This window comes from Periplaneta americana, chromosome 1, assembly GCF_040183065.1.
Source record: "Periplaneta americana isolate PAMFEO1 chromosome 1, P.americana_PAMFEO1_priV1, whole genome shotgun sequence".
Classification (NCBI taxonomy): domain Eukaryota; kingdom Metazoa; phylum Arthropoda; class Insecta; order Blattodea; family Blattidae; genus Periplaneta; species Periplaneta americana.
In genome coordinates this window covers 59,123,928-59,143,881 of record NC_091117.1, presented here as the reverse complement: position 1 = coordinate 59,143,881, position 19,954 = coordinate 59,123,928, and the positions used below count along the sequence as shown (strand labels likewise).

The window sequence follows — 19,954 nt, the reverse complement described above, 5'->3', positions numbered from 1 at the left end:
CATGTTTATCACTAGTAAGTATAGTTAACTGTTTTATTGGACACATTAGTTAGTGACTAAAATCATGTGTCTTTCCTTGTTCCCTTCGCTTTTTTACACAACTATACATCTTTTCACAAAGGGGTGTGTTTCCACATGTTGCACCAGGCCATTGCAGACAATACGAGATGTTTTACTGCTTTATTGCCTCTTTCGAAAATAAATAACATATTTTACAGATGACCCAGTTTCAACACGAAAAGCAATATTAAAGTCAGTGGATTCTGTGACAGTCCAGAAAAGGAAATGATGTCATTGGCTGCCGGAAAATTTACATATAAATGCTTGTCTTGTTCTACTACACAACTTCCTGCACTTGATTTACGTCTTCAAGATGAATATATACGACGATGCAATGAATATTTCACCACTGCACAACACTACTGTACTTTCCATAACACAGTCCAAGTATTAAGATATGAAATCCATCTTTACACACAATTTACACCTCACACATTGTTCATCAGGACATACCACCACCATTTGTGGATTCTTTTCATTCTGTAATTTCTACATACCTTGGAAACAATCTTTCCTCTTGACACAAAGTACCGTGAGATCTGATCAAAGAAAGCTGCAGCCTCAGATTCAACAGACTGAATTTCCCCCAGAGTATCTTCTTGAATTGACACTCCAAAGTTATTACCATCTTCAATTTTTGGAATCATAAAAGAAATCCACATTTTCAGCTGAAATAAAAACTGAATGTAAAAAACGTGGCAAGAAATTACAGCACACAGTTCAAATCATGTAATAATCTAAAATAAATAATATTAATATTGCATTTAAAAATTATATAAGAGGAGTAACCCACCTGTGGAAGAAATGTCGAATACATGTTATGGCATTAGTAGGTTAAATGATGACAAACTACATTAAGAGGCAGAGACGTTGAGGTTTTTGCAGATTACCCTAAAGCCAACTTTTGGGTCAATAATAGGTAAGGTTTAACAATTTCAGAATGGACCAACACTCTGAAAATGTCCTCTAATATCGTGATGGTTCGAACAGTGCCTGGTGTATGTCCTAACACAATCCGTTGCCATCATACTGACTGTAACGAGAATGAAGCCCTTGGTCATGTGTTTGATTTCAGCCGTAAAGGAGAACTACTAAGAAACACTCACCATCATAAAGTAAGATCGATGTTAACTTCTGCTTTGCGAGATAAAAAATGGTACGTCTACGATGAACTATAATTCACCTTTTCAACAGGATCCACCCAAAGAGCTGATATTATAGCCATTCAACCGAAGAAAAGCAAAGCTGTAGTTTTCGATGCTACAGTTCATTTCGAAACAACAATTGACCAGACAAAGGAAGTTGACTTGGAAAAGAAAAGTATTTATGAACCATGTATTCCTGACTCGAGCATTCGTTATGGTGTACCTCCTAAAACTGGTCAGTTACAGGACTATTTTTTTGGTAGTAGAGATAGTATATCCAAATTTACATGGGGCATAATAAAAACATTTGGTATTCAATACCAAACGGTGGAAAAAATTATTACAGGCATCATCAAAGATTCCTTGAGCATTTTGAATAATCACCTATTTTAAATCTTAATACTTCAATTTGATATATACAGTGTATGTATCATTATTATAATTTATGGGCATGATACAAAATGTTCATTTTGTTTGTGGTTGTAACTGAGGACATAACCTATGTTGAAGATAAACTACAAATTTTGGTAACCAAAATCTAATTTTAAATTGTTTATTATGGAGTTCAACGAGGAAACACAAGGAACACAGCAAAATTCAATATAATCATCAGATGAGGTATCAGAATAATCAGAAACTTGGAAATAAATAGGCTATATTCATTTGTAATTTAACTTAATCTAGAAAAAAATATTAAAAGAGCGTATATCATAATTTCACCACAATTGGAACTTCAAAATTAACAAAAGCCTGCCTAAATAAAATGAAAATAAACTTCACTCGACATCTTACTTATAAGTAGAAACTTTTCTTGTTTTTTCTTTCGAAAATATTTTCTGTAAATTTCAGTTACTATAATGACCGTATTTACTCAAATCTAACGTGAACCTCAATTTTTAAAGGCTTGAAATAGAAAAAAAAATTACTGCCGGATGTAATTTGCAGCTGCGAAATTTAATTTTACTTTACCTATCTACCTTACCCACACTTGACATGACATACCACCACGGGCTGTAGTCATCTCACTAGCTTTACTTCTAATTGTCACTAGTCACAAGAAGCCCAATTTTCCTCCTTTCTTGTAAGAGTTTCAAAACCTCTACCTCAGGACCCTTTTCCTGGACCGGGTGAACTTCATCCTCGTCACTTTAGAAGCAAATATCATAGACGACACCACAAGCAAATGTTACTGTTACATTGGGAGGGGGGGGGGGAAATTATTCCAGAAATCCCACGTAAATCTGCAGTAGCAAAATTCAGACTAAAATAATTCTTCCATTAATTCAAAAAGCATGGAAGGAGGGAAGTTTCACCACTGAATGGAAAGAAGGATTAATCATCAAAATTCCTAAAAAAGGTGATCTGAGCAACTGTTGTTGTTTTCTAATGCCAGGCATTTGACAATAGTCATTTGACCTCTTGTACTCCAATATTTTTCAAAGATATTATCATGACCAGCCACTGAAGCACAGATTTTGAGGTGTTCCGAATCCATTTCTTGGTTTGAGTTGCACAATGGACAGTTAGGGGACTGATATATTCCAATTCTATGCAGGTGTTTGGCCAAACAATCATGGCCTGTTGCCAATCTAAATGCAGCTACAGACGATTTTCGTGGTAAATCGGGAATTAATCGGCTGCAAAAGGGTATCTGTCGGATACAGGGGGGAGAGCCATTAATCCTTCCCATTGAAGGCTTTAAGGAACCAACCTGGACAAATACCCAATGTCCCATCCCTACCTTCCCGTGGTGCAGCTATTAGTAAGCATAATTTTACAAGCTGAACTAAAGAGAGGGGCTACTCATCAATTAGCACTGGTCAGCTTGATGAGTTAATGACTGAATTTGGTATAACTTTCCTCTAACCAATACCTAATTCCCTCTTTACCCTTTCCTATCCAGTCCTCTGACTGAATTCTTACTTTCTTCGACCCTGACGGCATTAGAGAATTCGAGGACTAGGGGTTCATTTCCCTTTCCTTCCTCCTCTTTCTACTTTTCTGTTCCTAGTGCTGACCTGCTATGGCACTAAAATCGTCCTCCAGTGGCTTAATGAGGGAAAGCTGGTGATCAACAAGATCTCCCAGCTAGGTCAAATGGACCCGTCGACCAACAGCAGGTGTGGTCCTCCAGACATTCTGGGGGTTGTGTGTGAATGAAGTAGCCACCAAAACGTTAAAATATGGTGTTCACTTAAATCGGCTACAATTTGCCATTTTTCACTCTGAACAACTGTAGTAACTGGCGCGGGATTACATTATTGAATACAATTAATAAACTAATAGCAATAATAATATATCAGCGCATCCATGACATATTAGATCCAACAATTCGAAAGGAGCAGGCAGGATTTAGGCCTCACCGGGCATGTGTCGATCAAATCAACACACTGAGAATTATCATTGAGCAGTCACTAGAATTCCGCTCACCTTTGTACCTGGTGTTTATTGACTTTGTAAGAGCGTTTGATACTCTGAATCACACAGCCATCTGACAGACTCTATACGAAAGAAGAGTTCCTATCAAACTTATAAACATCATTAAAGAATTATATCGGAATGCCAGCTGCAGAGTAATTCATAAGAATAACATTGGAGAAGTCATTCATGTCTGCATAGGTGTAAGGCAAGGCTGCGTGTTATCACCGCTCCTCTTTAACCTGGTCTTAGATGCAACTCTAAGAAGAGTGAATGTTTCCCCTAGAGGAATCCGTTGGGGGCTCTCCGGTAGACTAGAAGATCTAGACTATGCGGATGATATCTGTCTCTTAGCTCATTCCTTTAAAGATACGAAAGCCAAAGTGCAACAATTGGAAAAGTAAGAACAGAAGGTAGGTCTTCAAATCAATATTAATAAATATTAATAAAACCAAAGAATTGCGCAACCTACTCTTCTAACTCTAAGCAGCGGCGTAATTGAAAATGTGAAGGAATTCTCATATTTAGGCAGTATAGTCTCCCAGAATGGTGGTACAGATAGCGATGTCAGAGTAAGAATAAAGAAGGCAAGATATGCCTTTGGGCTGCTAAAGCCTATATGGAAGAGTGCTGCCTATACAATAAATACCAAACTGAGAATTTTTAACACAAATGTAAAATCCGTGCTTTTATATGGAACTAAACAAAAACCAGTTGAATTTGAAATTCGGCATAGGAAGTGGGGATGGCTGGGACATACACTTCGCCGACCTCCAGATGACCCCACCAGGAAGGCATTGGATTGGAATCCGCAGGGCAGCAGAGGAATTGGCAGACCCAAGATAACATGGAAACAAACTATTCTCACAGAAGCAAAAACGATGGGGAAGACATGGAGTGAGATTAAGGCGTTGGCCAGGAATAGAGTCAGATGGAGAAGCTTTCTGAGAGCCCTATGTTCCACCTAGGAATGATGGGAATATTGATTGATTGAAAATTCAGACTGCTTACAGAACACGATTATTTGGCCAAACACTTGAATAAAATAGGAATTTACACAAATCCACATTGCCCTCTATGCAACAAAGAAGAAGAAATGACTGAAGATCATCTACAAACCTGTGAAGTTCTACCTGATGGATCCACCACAGAGAAATATTGGAGAGCAAGAACGCTAATGGCTTCGTTGCCAAAGCCCAGCATTAGATAACAACAACAACAATGAATACTCTTACAGCTGGTCTGTTTCCATAGTTTCCAGCATAAAGTATAACCTTTCGTTTGAAGCTTCCTTCAATGACACCCTTCGATTTTTGTCTTCCATCTCTTGATCAAGTACAACTCATTTTGGAGTTTTTACCAGTATTAACAACAATGCCTACAAAAATAATGAAGCGTTGGGAGTGGGGAGCGATGCACAACAACGTAACGGAGTTTCAGGAGTTGGCTCACACAGCATGATGCTGACCAAGTATCAGACAAGTTAGAAACTAGAATTTGCTCAGACATGCTTGCTGAACACTTTTTACTTCGTACTCAAATTTCAGTGTGATAGTCAAAACAATATAATTACCAGATTTGCGTCTTCAACAAGCTGTCGGATGTGGGGCTTCACAACGTGAACCAACTCACAAAGGTGTTTGTTACAGGCTACGGTGCCTGAAGGAAGAGCCATCACCTTAGTACCAGGCACCTCACTCTCACTGTCCACACAGTTGTCATACTTCCACTTCTTGCTGGCTGGCTGATCCACCACATGACTGTAATAAACACATATACACTTTAAATGAGCTCTTTTATTATTAGACAACATACAGACCATTATTCAAAGAATATACTACTGAAATTTATATTACCTTCAAAGTGAACTTTTTTCTTTTTTTAAGAAACACTAGGGAAATTTTCTACCTATTACCAATGATATTATCAACTTGTTCACACACTGCTTACTCAGCATGAAATCATTTTTTTTTGCATTTTCCAAGAAATTGCCTTGTAAATATGTACACTTTTAGACATGATTATACAGTTTTATATCTTATTCCACAAAACTGGCTTCATTTATACACCAACGGATCCTTGATCTCCAGAGAACAAGGTGCCGGTGCAGGTGTTACATGCTGTCTCTTTTCACTTTATAGATCTCTTGGATATGGAACAACAAGTTTTGATGGAGAAATCATTGCAATAAGTGAAAGTCTCAGGAATCTTCTATGCCACATCAATAAATTTAAGAATCCAGTTATATTGTCAGACTCCAAAGCAGCTATTCTATCAATAGTCTCTAAACACACACCTTCATCTCAAACAGCAGAAATAACTAAAATGCTCTCTCAATTAGGAAAAGAATTTTATTCCAATGGATACCATCCCATTGTGGAATCCTGGGAAACGAGAATGTGGATGCTTTAGCAAAGAAGGGTAGCTCTGCTACTTACAGGCCTGTTACTAAATCTACGTATTAACCTGTGAAAAGATTTATTAAATCTACATACTTCGACTTCAACAAACAAAATTTGATAACACAATCTCAAGGGAAAAAATGGAACTCTCTGCATCATAATCCACAGTTAATTCCCGATTTACCACGAAAATCGTCTGTAGCTGCATTTAGATTGGCAACAGGCCATGATTGTTTGGCCAAACACCTGCATAGAATTGGAATATATCAGTCCCCTAACTGCCCATTGTGCAACTCAAACCAAGAAATGGATTCGGAACACCTCAAAATCTGTGCTTCAGTGGCTGGCCATGATAATATCTTTGAAAAATATTGGAGTGCAAGAGGTCAAATGACTTTATTGTCAAATACCTGGCATTAGAAAACAACAACAACATATCTTATTCCACCGAGTCAGCTCTGTGATAGCATGCCTGCCTTCAGACTAGCCAGTTCAGGTTCGATTCCTGGTGAGGTCAGAAATTTTCATGTAAAATTTCTATCTCGGGACTGGGAAACATGGCAGTGCACAACTTCTAATCACTAAATTTGTGCACCAATATGCCTGGGTTAAACCCAAATATCTCCACAGTGCATATGAAGAGAAGGCGTATGTCACTGTTTATAGTGATTGATCCATCAGATGGGGACTTTAAGCCTGGTGGCCCCCTTGGTGCTATTCGACAGGAGTAGGCTATGTGGCGGCACTGGGTTTCCCCTTCTCGCTTCCTCACCATCATCCTCCTCACCCACTCCCTACACTACACTTACACAAACACTTAGGCCTACACATACACTCACCCTAGTACACGATATAATTCTTCACAGATACACACAATAAAAGTGAAGTGAGTAAACATTAGACACACACACATCTTATTCAATACCTTATTTTTTTTTATAAGACAGCAACTTTTCAGTTTTTACACATCTGTTATTAGTTTCATAATACATTCTCTCCGAAATTAATGCCATTGTTTAAACCTATTGATTCAATTATAATAAGGGTCATACTATCTGATATTGTCACTGGTAAAAAATAATAAATAAAAAAAAACCACCCACACAGTAAAGCCTGATTTAGAGCAGACCAATATACTGTGGACTCTCACTTGTAAACTTACAATAAATTAGTCCTATGTCTACAGTAGGTTGAGCGATTAAAGGCAAATAGCTACTATATTTTATTTTTAATAGGAGTGAAGGCATATACTGTAACAGACATGTTTTTTCTTAATTGCATGTATGATAACATAAAATTAAGTAAATTAATGCATTATGTGCTTCTGATTGATGTTCTGGCTGACATGTACATCTATTATCAGGCAGTACATCTCACTTGACGATATGTGTCAGTGGAAGAATAATATTGTTTGTATGCATCTGAAGTCTGATTAGTGTAATACAGAGCGTTCGCCTATGGGTGGGGCCAGGAAAGCGGCCTGCCTGCGGTGTTGCTTGCGGGAATCGTCTATCCGTAAGCTTCCGCTTTCTATACTATACTCTGTAGAGTTTTAATTTTAAAAGTTTAGCAGCAGTAAAGACTGATGTTTTTGAAACACTAACTTCCTGTGAAACATGTCTTAGAGATTTATTAGGAGAGTGTGTAAATGATGCACTGATTTCATCAATTTTTTCTCCCATCAATACTCTTCGTTTTCGCTTAGGAATTGAAGCATTTATCGACCCTGTTGTCCTTCATTTGTTAACAAGAACAGTTTCTCTACCCTGAATTGGAGCACCCGAATATTTCACTTCAAATTGCCTAAACACCTCTCTACGTGACTCTGTTTTCACATATGCATCATACATAAAAACTCTCTGTTCAAGCGTGAATTTTGCATTTTGCATTGTTAACAAATTTTACACACACGCTGAATATTTATGCAACTGTGTCAAGAAACTGCACTGTACGTGTTAAATACTGCAACATCTGGCTCATAACTGATAACTTGTCGACCTTGATTGTCGAGCGTGTCTCAACAACTGCGCGCACAAAGCGGCATATCAGTACATGCCGCTTTCCTGGCCTCACCTGTAGGTGAACGCTCTGTATGTAGCTAATCGTCGATGTATGGAATGAAGAGGCAAAGGAACTGGTCACCCTATCCTATTACCTCTTGGCCTAGTTGCTTCATAAATGTTGCCTTGTTGGTATGACTTGTAAGGTTCAAACCTGTCTTGAGACAGTTGACTAAACAACAATAGTATATTATGTTGTAGTCTTTTTCCCCATTCTCCCGTCCCACTGTTGATCACTCTACAAGTCACTTTCTGATATACCACACAGATAAGCTATAACGTGAAGGAGGGAGTGTGAAATATGTCCCCCAATAGTTGCTTTATGTTATCTTTTACTATATACAGGCTGAACAATCCTCTGCACATCCACTTCCACTGCTTGAGGTTCTTGGTCTAGTGAAGCTGATAACCATGGTGAACCATGGTGTCAGGAAGTCCATAGTAAGTCTACCTACAGTTTCCTGTGTAAGTTATTATTAATAAACACTTAAAAAATAAACACTAATAAATACTTAAAAAATCTACCTACAGTATGTCGCATAAGTTATTACTTATAAACACTTAAAAAATAAACACTAATAAATAAACTTGCGAATTCTAAATGAGGCAGTAGAGCAAGTGAGGTGTACTATAAGCAGTAACATGAGCTGCTGCCAAGAAGTCAAAAAGAGGATAGCAATAGCAAAGAAAGCTTTTAATAGAAAAAGGAGCATCTTCTGCAGACTTCTGGAAAAAGAACTAAGGAAAAGACTAGTGAAGTGCTCTGTGTGGAATGTGGCAATGTATGGGGCAGAAACATGGACATTACGACGATATGAAGAGAAGCGAATAGAAGCATTTGAAATGTGGATATGGAGAAGAATGGAACGTGTGAAGTGGACAGACAGAATAAGAAATGAAGCTGTGTTGGAAAGAGTGGGTGAAGAAAGAATGATGCTGAAACTGATCAGGAAGAGGAAAAGGAATTGATTGGGTCACTGGCTGAGAAGAAACTGCCTACTGAAGGATGCGCTGGAAGAAATGGTGAATGGGAGAAGAGTTCGGGGCAGAAGAAGATATCAGATGATAGACGACAAGATATATGGATCATATGAGAAAACAAAGAGAAAGACAGAAAATAGGAAAGACTGGAGAAAGCTGGGATTGCAGTGAAAGATCTGCCCTTGAGCAGAACACTGAATGAATGAATGAATGACTTCCCTCTTACGCGATATTTTTCATTTTATTGTGGTATTCCATACAAAGCCCATGGCATATAAGAGTAAGATTAATTCATATAATTAACTCGCAAACATCTTTCTTAGGTCAGGACGTTTTTATTTTTCGTTCTTGGCATCATAATATTTTCCAATTCCTTTGATCAATTTCTTCAAAGAATAAATTGTCAAGTCTTTGAGCATTTAGAACATGTTCTTATTTACTTCCAAGATAATCAAAGATTTTTGAAATATTATAAGTGATTTGACAATCAAACTTTTGAAGCATTGGCAATTCTTGAAAAGTCTTTTAAACTTTGAATTTGACAAAAATTTTGTCATACACAAGCAACTCCAGTCATGACTAGGTCTTCATCTGTTTGTAAAAATAGCAACGACTGACGAAAACTGTTGTTTGTTAATGTAAGGCATTCTACCGTATAAGCTAAAATAAAGCATTTTCAAGCATTATGTGTCCTTCTATTACAATGAAAAATGAATAATCAAGAGTATTATTTAAAACAGTCGTGACACAAAACATTTTGGAAAATAATTCTGAAACAAACTTCTGTATTTACTACGAAATGTTACAAGATTTTAAAGGATTTATTTTTATACAGTAGTGAATTTCATACTTCAATGCATGCAATATAAGTTTTTTTAAATATTTATCTTTACCTGTTTACAATGACTGGATCTGGAACAGGGATGTTCAAAGGCTGATGAACTTCTGTCAGATCACTTCTTCCAAATTGCTCTGTCTCAAGTAGTTCGTTTAGTTCAACGATTTTTTTCGGAAAGCCTTTCAGAATTAAATCTTCTGCCTATAAAGCATACAAATAAAATGGAGTATTGCACGAGAACATTAGTGTACAATACAATAGTGGTGGGTTATAAAAATACTTGCAACAACAGCTATGGACAGAATGCTGTTAGTAAGGAAATTGACAATCTAATATAATTTGCAATTCATAAGAGAACCCGTACATTATTAGTTCTGCCTTCAGTTTGTGCTGAACAGTTTCATGCAAGTCCACCGAATTTATTTGCAGACTTGCCTATAAAAAAGCTTGTTCGAAACCAGCACTCAAGAAAATGAAGTCCAAGCACTACCACAACAAAACATATGAAGGATAAAGTTTACGATGTTCTTGTTCCAATAGTAAAAGCTACTGGTGGAAATTCTGACAGATGCAGTATCCAAACAGGTAAGTTATTTTCGAAAATAATGTAAAAAATTGATTTATTAACAAATAAAACTACTGCTCTGCTAGCAGTTTATATAAGAAAAGTGTTTTCTTTCTGAAATATATTTTTTGCTTACGATTTTCTCACTGAACTTTCTTTTCAAAACAAAAAGAAAAGCAGCTTATCAATTTATAGACAATAAATACATTGGTCTAAAAAAAAAAAACCTTTTGTCTACTACTGAGGACATTTTGAGTGGTTTATATTGAAATTGATGCGCTGATTCCAGATCTGTAATCAGATTTATCATAGCACGTCAGGTTTTTGAGTTATGGGACTGTAACATTAATTCTAAATCTTGCTATTCAGTATATACCTGTACTGTAAAGTCAGAGATATAAATTGAGGTTAGTTTATATATTCTTTGCAAATTGTTATATATTATTTTAAATACATTTATATGAATGCAATGTGTAGTAAGCACTAAAAACTCTGTTAAAAATGCTTGAGACTTTTGCTTTTCTGCTTAAATTGGCATGTGGTTGATCGCTGTAGGAACCGGCAGAAATCACCCATCATGCTTGGACCATATTGACCCTGGTACCTGGATTCCATTGTTGAAATGTCCTGATGGACCTCTCACCTTGTTCGTCACTTACAATGCCGAGATTTGATGGAAAAAGTCAAGATGTGAATGAAGAAAGTGCATTTTTTTAAATATGCGACAACCTAGATTCTGAAATGCTCTAAGCATGTTATATATTAGTTCAGCATAATTATCAGCTCTAAAAACCTAGTTGACACTAGTACAAATGTGTCCCAAGCTTCGAGCTCAAGAGCACTCAGTTTTGACCTGAACATAGTGTCACACATCATAATTAAAAATAAAAAAATGTTATTTTTAAATTGTGATAATAAAAAACCGGGGTTCAGATCTGTAATCAGCACATTCACTTGTGTTTGTTCAGTGGCAAAATCACTACAGACCAGTGTAATCATTGTTAATCTCAGTCAAAATTTGTTACGATGAGAGAATTATTATCTCAAATGATCATGTGTGGAGGCCTTAAGTTATTAAAATTTACGTATACTAGAGTGCAGAAACATATTTGCTGACAGCAAGTGCATGAAAATGGGAGACAAGATAATGCAGACATACTTATAGGCTATAAACATATATTCCATAACATACAGAGATGGACAAATTATTAGCAAAATTGACGAATTTTATGGTATAATTTTACAAAATTTGGCTTTTCAATTTAGACTACAGTTGATATTTTTACACATTTCTGAGTACTACAATCATAAAATGTCAACAGTAAGTCTGAATTGAAAAGTCAAATTTTGTGAAAAAATGTCACAAAAATAGTCAATTTTGCTAACAATTTGTCCATCTCTGAACTAAAACCAATAAATACAATAAATTAGTCCTATATAACCCAGAAGTTGAATTACTTAGATAAAAATATTAGTAGTATGTCTCGTTTAGAAAATTTCTTAATCTACTACATGAACAAATTTTTCCTTATAATGCAGTAACACTCTAATGCTTCAGTACTAAGAATATTTGTCCTTCAATCCACCAGAAGAAGTAATTCCATTTAGAATACGTAAAAAAAGGACTATTTATATAGTTCACATCTATTATAAAAGTAGCAAATAAACATCGTACTTAAAACATAATATTTTTGTGGATGTATATCAACATAGAAGATTAAGTCACATAGATTACACCTTAGTAACTACACTTTCGTATGATAGCCTTAAAACTTACTCATTAATGCAATTCACCTTAAAATAATGCACTATAATTCAGTTTACATTCTTAAAATTTCTTACACAATTTTCAGGTTCATATTTAAATTCGCCTTATTCAGCAATATTTGATTAAATTAATTCACAATTAAAATGTTCTAAAAGTTTAGATAGAAGAAAGGACTTATTATATTCATATAATTAATTCTCGAAGTTCTCTATGGGTGCATGGAACACATCTTAAATTAAATATTCATACATAATAGTACTAAATAATATCAAATGGAATCATCATTACTTTTCCATTAGAACTGAAATCGAAGTCATTATTTGTATGGTTTTTGTAAGTAAATACAAATGAAAAAGAAAGTTTTTGTTTTTGTTCTGAACAATAATATATCTTTAAATTAGTAAACCTTAATTTAAAGACTTTAAACATTTAACATTTTTCTTTCAATGTAGCTCATTGTTGCTTATTACAAAGCAACGTACATTATGATTTCTATTCATACTTACCATATTCCACGTTAAGTATTTTAATTTATGGACACAATAAGGAAATTTCCCCAAAAACAGTATGAAAAATAAATATAATTGCATTTCAAAAGCAACTGTGTTTTTTTCAGACTTGTTAGTTGCTCTATATTCTCATGAAATGAAATCACCTCTCTTCCAATGAGCAGATGGTCTCACAAAAACATTTCCTATAAGTTCAAATATCTACTTTATACTCTTGCCAAATAAGAACAGCAAATTTCCTGAAGTTCCTGCATCAAACTGGGAGAAGGGCATTTTTAGTGGGTTTCACACATCACTCTCGACAAGTACTCACCTTTGATTTCAACGAATCCTTGTACTCCTGAACCTGCAACAAACAATACTGCATAAGATGTTACAAATTATCTCTACACAGTGCACATTGAAAACGAAGTTTCAAATATTACGTGACACTTCAGCAGAAATTGTATTAATGCACATTTACGAAAACCAAAAGGCAATTAATTGTTACACTGTATATTGAAATGTCACTGTATCGAAATTATAAGTGTGATTGCATTCAAATTTATATTAAAGATTCATAAAACAGCAGAACCCTGTTAACCCAAACTAATTGGGACTGTACACTGTTCTATTTACAAAATTGATGCATTATCCAAAATCATAACTGGAACATAGCTACATACCAAAACATAACATGTGACCACAAACCTTAACAGTCAGCCTGTGATGACTTGGCGAAAATGGTTTTAATAGGCATATATTTTTAAAAGATCAAAATCCAATAATGTCTTTAAAAATCGAAATTACAGTAAATACTGTAGAAATAAACAGTGTTTGTTAACATTTAAGATAGTGGTTTTCACTGATTCAATCATTTTTTTTATTTGGTTATTTTACGACACTTCTTCAAATGCTATGGTTATATACACTGATGGAAAGTGAAAATGATACACCCAGAAGGGATGGTCGCAGGATCATGAAACTTGGCAGGGATAATGCCCATGCAAAGGGTGTATAACGATCCGGTTATGGGTAATGTATGATGGTAGATGGCCACAGGCCACGTATAGGAACATTGTCACAGACCATCTTGTAAAGTGTCGTTTCTGGGATATGGAAAGGTGTTTTTTTTTTTTTTGTTTCCACATGCAGGCAGTGACTAAAGATGCCAGGACGCCGAAGGAGACCCCCATTCGTGCAGCTGTTGCAGTTTGAGAGAGGACGGATTATTGGGATGATGGAGATGGGTGCATCATACCGTGAAATTTCCCGCCAAACAGGTCGCAGTCTATGAACCATCCAGCATGTGTGTACCCAATGGACGCAGGAAGGCACTAGCACCCGGAGACCTGGCTCAGGACAATCACGTGCAACATCGGAGTGTGAGGACCGACGCATAGTGTGCACAGCAGTGGCTGATCAACACCATAAATCCGAGCAGCAGTCAACTGCAGGGTGTTCCCACGCACCGTTGTGAACCGTTTGCTTGCAGCTGGTTACCACTCCAGGGTCCCTATGCAATGTGTACCATTAACCCCAATGCATCGTCGCCAGTGGCTCCTGTGGTGCACAGAATGGCGACAATAGAGAGCCGAATGGAATGCTGTTGTGTTCAGTGATGAGTCCCGTTTCTGTCTCCAGCACAATGATGGACGGCAACATGTCCGCCGGCGTAGTGGTGAGCGGGCCCATGCATCCACTATTGTTGAACGTCACACATGGCCAACCACTGGCATCATGGTATGGGGGGCGATCAGTTACGACAGTAGGCACCATATCTGCCCATATGTGGACCAGGTCATACGGCCTGTTGTGATACCCTTCATGAACACCATACCTAATGGGGTGTTCCAACAAGACAATGCACGCCCACACACTGCAGTCATCACACGAGTGGCCTTGCAACATGTTCCCAACATGCATTGGCCATCCAGGTCACCAGACCTATCAGCAATCGAACACATGTGGGATGCCATGGGGCAGCACATCCATGCCCATGCTCACCCTGCTGCTACTGTGGCCCAACTGATGGAACAGGTGTTGCAGGCGTGGAGGGAAATCCCCCAACAAGACATCCGCAACCTGTATGCGTCCATGCTGACCAGGGTTCAACAGTGCATCGCTGCTCGTGGTGGCCACACCGGGTACTAAGTCACCTGCTTCCAAACCCCGCAGAAAGGTGATATGTTGATCGCTTGTTTCTAGTGTGATGTGCAATAACTGTGCCAAGTTTCATGATCCTGCGACTATCCCTTCTGGGTGTATCATTTTCACTTTCCATCAGTGTAGCATCTCAATGAGAGATAATGCCAGCAAAATGAGTCCAGAGTGCCGAAAGTTACCCAGCATTTGCTCTTAATGGTCGAGGGAAAACCCCGGAAAAAACCTCAACCAGGTAGCAAGTTGTCCCAACCAGAATTTGAACCCAGACCTGCTCATTTCACAGTAAGGCATCTGTTACTCCATAACAGTGGACTGATTCATTCATCTTTGAAATTTTGATAACTCTTATGCACTGCTGAAATTATATGGGTATATTTGTGACTATTGTGGTCGCAGGGAAAGAAGCAACTTTTGACAGGAACTCTCATCCACTCCCCGAATCCCTCAGCCAATGAGAAATGGATACATCACTCGTCTTCCTGGAGCCACACACACAAAGTAGACACAATGTTGTCACACAGATGTATATTAGCTAACTTTCCTTCTGTGCTTATCTGTCTGCCTGTCTACTTTTCAGCTCTCAGCCATCAGGGTGAGGGAAGGGGGAATACTGTTTAGTTGCAACATCACATTTTTACACTTCATTCTACGAGCTTATAAGAGACGTCACAAGTTGCATCTTTCTCTGCGACCATAATACATGGGTGTTCTTGCCAGAAGATCTTGAAAGAATTCTGTACAAATACATTGTACTTTTTCATCTTTACTTGTCTTTAGTTTAGAGGACTTTTTACATTTCGGAATTTCGGTTCAGATTATATGGCGGAGGGTGGACACTTCGAACATTTGTCAGCTAATCAAGAGAGTGCATCATTACAGGCAATTCAAACAAATAGTGGTATCTCAGAAATAATTAATTTGCTTTCTGCTCTACCTATGAGGAATCCAATCCTGCAATTTTGCTGTCTATTTTTTAAACACCCTGCGTTTAAAGTCACTTTATTGATTTTTTTTTTTTCCCATTCAATGTTCCTCATTATATTTCAATGTAAATAACGCTGAATTGTTATCCATTAAGATTCTTTAGAAATAAAAGTACGTAACTTACAAGCTGTTAAAAAAGTTAAAACAGTAACAATAATTATTTACAAGTTTCAGAACATATACAGTAATTCTTCAATACCCAAAGATTAAATGAAACTATTTCTAGAATATTAAAAAGTAATTTACAAACTACACACAAAAATAAAATCCAATTACATATAGTTCGGCCATGCTATTATCAATCCGAGACATTTTATCATACTTGAAATTAAGTTAAATTATCTTCAAATGGTGGCATTTAAGCAAACTGTTACCACAGTATACAGTTATTTTGAACACAATATATTATATACAAGTTAAACACGAAGTGTTTGGTACTTAATTTCGTTCAAATTAAAGCTTCAACAGTTAAGCATAAGAAAATAATGCTTACATAATTATGTCAGTTTCTAGATATCATATGTAGAAAGGAGACAATTCGTAAGAAATAGTGTCATATTATTTTCATGTGTTTAAGTCCTTCGTATTCAACTATTTATTGCAGTTTTTCAGAGTAACAGCAGTATAAATGCTTCATAAATTACTCTTCTCAGAAATTTATCATGTTACAATAAAATAAACTACACAAGAGTCTCACAACAAGGTTATGTCAGTGAGTTTCCTGTTTCCCATAAGTTGCAATACCTGTTCTCGAGAGGTGTAGGCAATAGTCTTGTCTCCTTGTATGTGAACATACGAACCGAACACCCAGAGTCTTTTCTTCAGTTTTCTAGTGTTGAACAACTCATGTTCCTTGTTGAGACATTCATTGAAAGAAAAAATTCATATTGTAAATCTAACAGGAAATTCTGAAGACAGTATTTTCACTTCTCTATTCTCACAAGGTGATGCATTAGGCCTACAGATTTTTTATGCTAAGTTTATGGAACAGGTCAGTTACAATAAAAATACAAATTCAGATCTATGGAATGTGCATGGTGATCAAATTATTAGCAAATAATAATGGCTACATTGTTACAAAATTCTGTATACTTATACAGGATTTTTGTCGGTAAATCAGAAAATTAAACTTAGTATAATGCACAATATTACAGAAGATGAACTGCTCTATTTTCTTAACAGCTACGATGTTAATTTTGAGGAATAATTCACACACATATCTTGAAGATCGAAAATATTTTTTCTGAAGTAGTTTCCAATTGAAGATAAAATCATGAAAACAATCCAACATGTTTTTGAAAGCAAACTATCTAAACCATTTATCACATAATCTTATGTAAAAAAATAATCACGAAAGAAATAGTTACCAAGAAGTATTGAATAAATCGTCATTTCCTGCCATTTAAAAATAAGGGGTCACTAATATCTTGTATATTATATTTAATATGCATCACTTTTGGGACTTGTAAGCATTAATTATGATCAAAATACATCCAATAATGTAGGAGGAATTGTTGTACAGAGATATATAAGTAGCATGATCAAAACCACTTATTCAGTACAACGGAAATTGCCTAATTCAAACGTTTTTAATTCGAAATAATGAACTATTCGAGCTTTTCGCGTGGTCCCTTGACATTCCTACACATCGCAATGTTATAAAAATCATCAGTAGGGTAATCCTATTTTTTTTTAGATAATTTGAAGTGAAATCCATCGAAATTTAGTTCTAAAATTACAAAATCAGCCCACAATATAGAGTGAGTAGACTGTTGCCCTGTCTCCTGATAAACAAGGGCCAGAACATTCCAAGAAGACATTACCTACAATCACCCACGTCATGGGCCACATCCAGGAATTAAGGTGCTCTATTGAAGGGCAACAGAATTCACTCAAACTCGAAGAATTTTGCTTGAACCAAAGACTAAATGGTAAACAATAAATAAAAGGATCAAGCTTTATAAAAAAAAAAAAAAAAAATTGAATGTCCTATTTTTGACAATGTTATACAAAATCTTGAATAAATAGTTTTGTTCTTACTGCATTACATACATTTCTTATTACAAGAGGTTTCTGGTATATTTCCCATGGGGGCTTTATAAATTTAGTTTGTTAGTTTGAACCATTTCACTAAAAAAGTTAGTATATTTAAATCAAAATTCCTCTGGCATAAAATGTAAGAAAACAATTGAATAGCACTCTTTAGAAAGAAACTACGAGGCGTGTTCTTGAAGTAAGTTCCAAATGGGTGTAGTAAGTAAACGAGAAGATATTTACAAACCATTTTTGTTGCATTGTATTCCCCACACTTCAATTACTTCTCAACATAATCTCCACCATTATTGAGGCATTTATCGAGTCGTGGCACAAGTCTTTCTATCCCCTCATTGTAGAATTTGCATGCCTGCAATGCAAACCACTCCCGCACTGCTGTTTTCACTTCATCGCCACCATGAAAACGTTGACCACCAAGGAACTTCTTGAGGTGCAGGACGAGATGAAAGTCACTCGGAACCAAATCCGGGCTGTAGGGGGGATGGTCAATTTGTTCCCAGCCAAATTTCGAGATGAGACTTTGGGTGTCGTCACCATCAAACCGTTGGCCACCGAGGAACTTCTTGAGGAGCAGGAAGAGATGAAAGTCACTCGGAGCCAAATCTGGGCTGTAGGGGGCATGGTCAATTTGTTCCTGTCCTCATGAATTTTTTCGACAGCACGCACCAAATCGTCATTGATCAAAGATGGCCGACCGGTATGTTGCTCGTCATGCACAGAGATGCAGCCCTTGTTGAACTTCATAACCCATCTCCTGACCATTCCATCACTAATGGCATCATCACCATACACCTCACAAAGTTGACGATGAATGTCAGCTGGTTTGATGTTTCTCGCATTCAAGAAATGGATAACAGACCGCATCTCAGTCGGTGGGGTGCTCGATCACTTTAAACATTTCAACTGATCACAACTAACCACACACACGGACTGAAGCTCTGCAACTGCATGCACAGCTTGCCTGAGGACTAAAGAAGAAAACACGCATGCGCAAAATAACGACTGCAGCGATGCGACAGCTATAATTGAAAACAGAACTTACTTTAAGAACAAGCCTCATAAATAAAAATTTGCTACATTTCAAGAGAGCAAAAATATTTATTTTCATGAATAAATATCAGTGTACCAGTCCTGTGCTATAAACATCAACTTGATGTTAGAGATACAGAGAAAGGTTTGACTAAGTTTCTTTCTTTGCTAATCAATGCGTCTTGAAAGTATTAATCATTTCATTAGTGAAAATAAAAATGGAAAATTTTGATTTAGTTCCTTTCTAAAAAGTATGATTCAATTGAAACTTATCTAATTCGAAATTTTGGATAATTCGATTTTTTTTAATGTCCCTTCAACTTCGAATTAACCAAGTTCGACTGCATTTCTATGAAAATCTGCAAATCGATTTCTTTTCTGCACCCTGCAGCTTTATAATAACATTACAATTTTTATAATTTGTACAATGAGAAAGTGATACAAAAAAATTTTTATGGGCATCTGGATTAAACCAACTGCGCAATACAAATATTAGATCTTACTATAACAGACATTACACTAAGACGTAACGGACAAAAATGCAACTTTTTTTGTTTTAATTAGTCTGTTAATAGTTGATACGGCATCATTAAATATGTTTTCTGCCATCAATGAAATTTACAATTGTGAGATGGTATTCGGGAAGATGCCAAGGATTCATCATATGATTACCTGATATTTGCCTTACTAAAAAAAGTGGATATCAAATCCAATCTGAGCACAGCTCGGGATCAGAAGGCAAAAGTGGCTTCCGCCTGAGCTATTGTATGCCAGTGGCAACATGCAATTACTCATAAAAACCACACATCAAAGAATAACATTCAATAGGATTTACTTCTATTAATGAAATGATTGGTTAATATTATTCTCTACTTATCAAACCTCAGTTACTGAAATAAGGCAGAGAGATAAGTAAGAGTTACTGAAGACAGTCACACAGGATAGTCATGCTGGTAGTCTAATTTCATTAATGGATATCTAGTTTTTAAACAGAG

General features: G+C 36.4%; 1 protein-coding gene across 5 annotated transcripts in view; it reads right to left on the bottom strand.

The window, feature by feature from the left end:
• REG (proteasome regulator gamma) overlaps positions 1 to 19,954 on the bottom strand; it is a 38,412-nt gene that overhangs the window by 2,168 nt on the left and 16,290 nt on the right. The window contains exons 2-6 of one of the 5 annotated variants that reach the window (XM_069820959.1): positions 16,620 to 16,727; positions 13,060 to 13,107; positions 9,960 to 10,105; positions 5,197 to 5,383; positions 558 to 728 (exon numbers count right to left, since the gene is read on the bottom strand). In XM_069820959.1, the coding sequence (XP_069677060.1) occupies positions 558 to 728; positions 5,197 to 5,383; positions 9,960 to 10,105; positions 13,060 to 13,107; positions 16,620 to 16,727 (660 nt within the window). The remainder of the gene's footprint in view (positions 1 to 557; positions 729 to 5,196; positions 5,384 to 9,959; positions 10,106 to 13,059; positions 13,108 to 16,619; positions 16,728 to 19,954) is intronic. The other 4 variants (XM_069820968.1, XM_069820989.1, XM_069820978.1 and 1 more) reach the window with 4 other exon arrangements.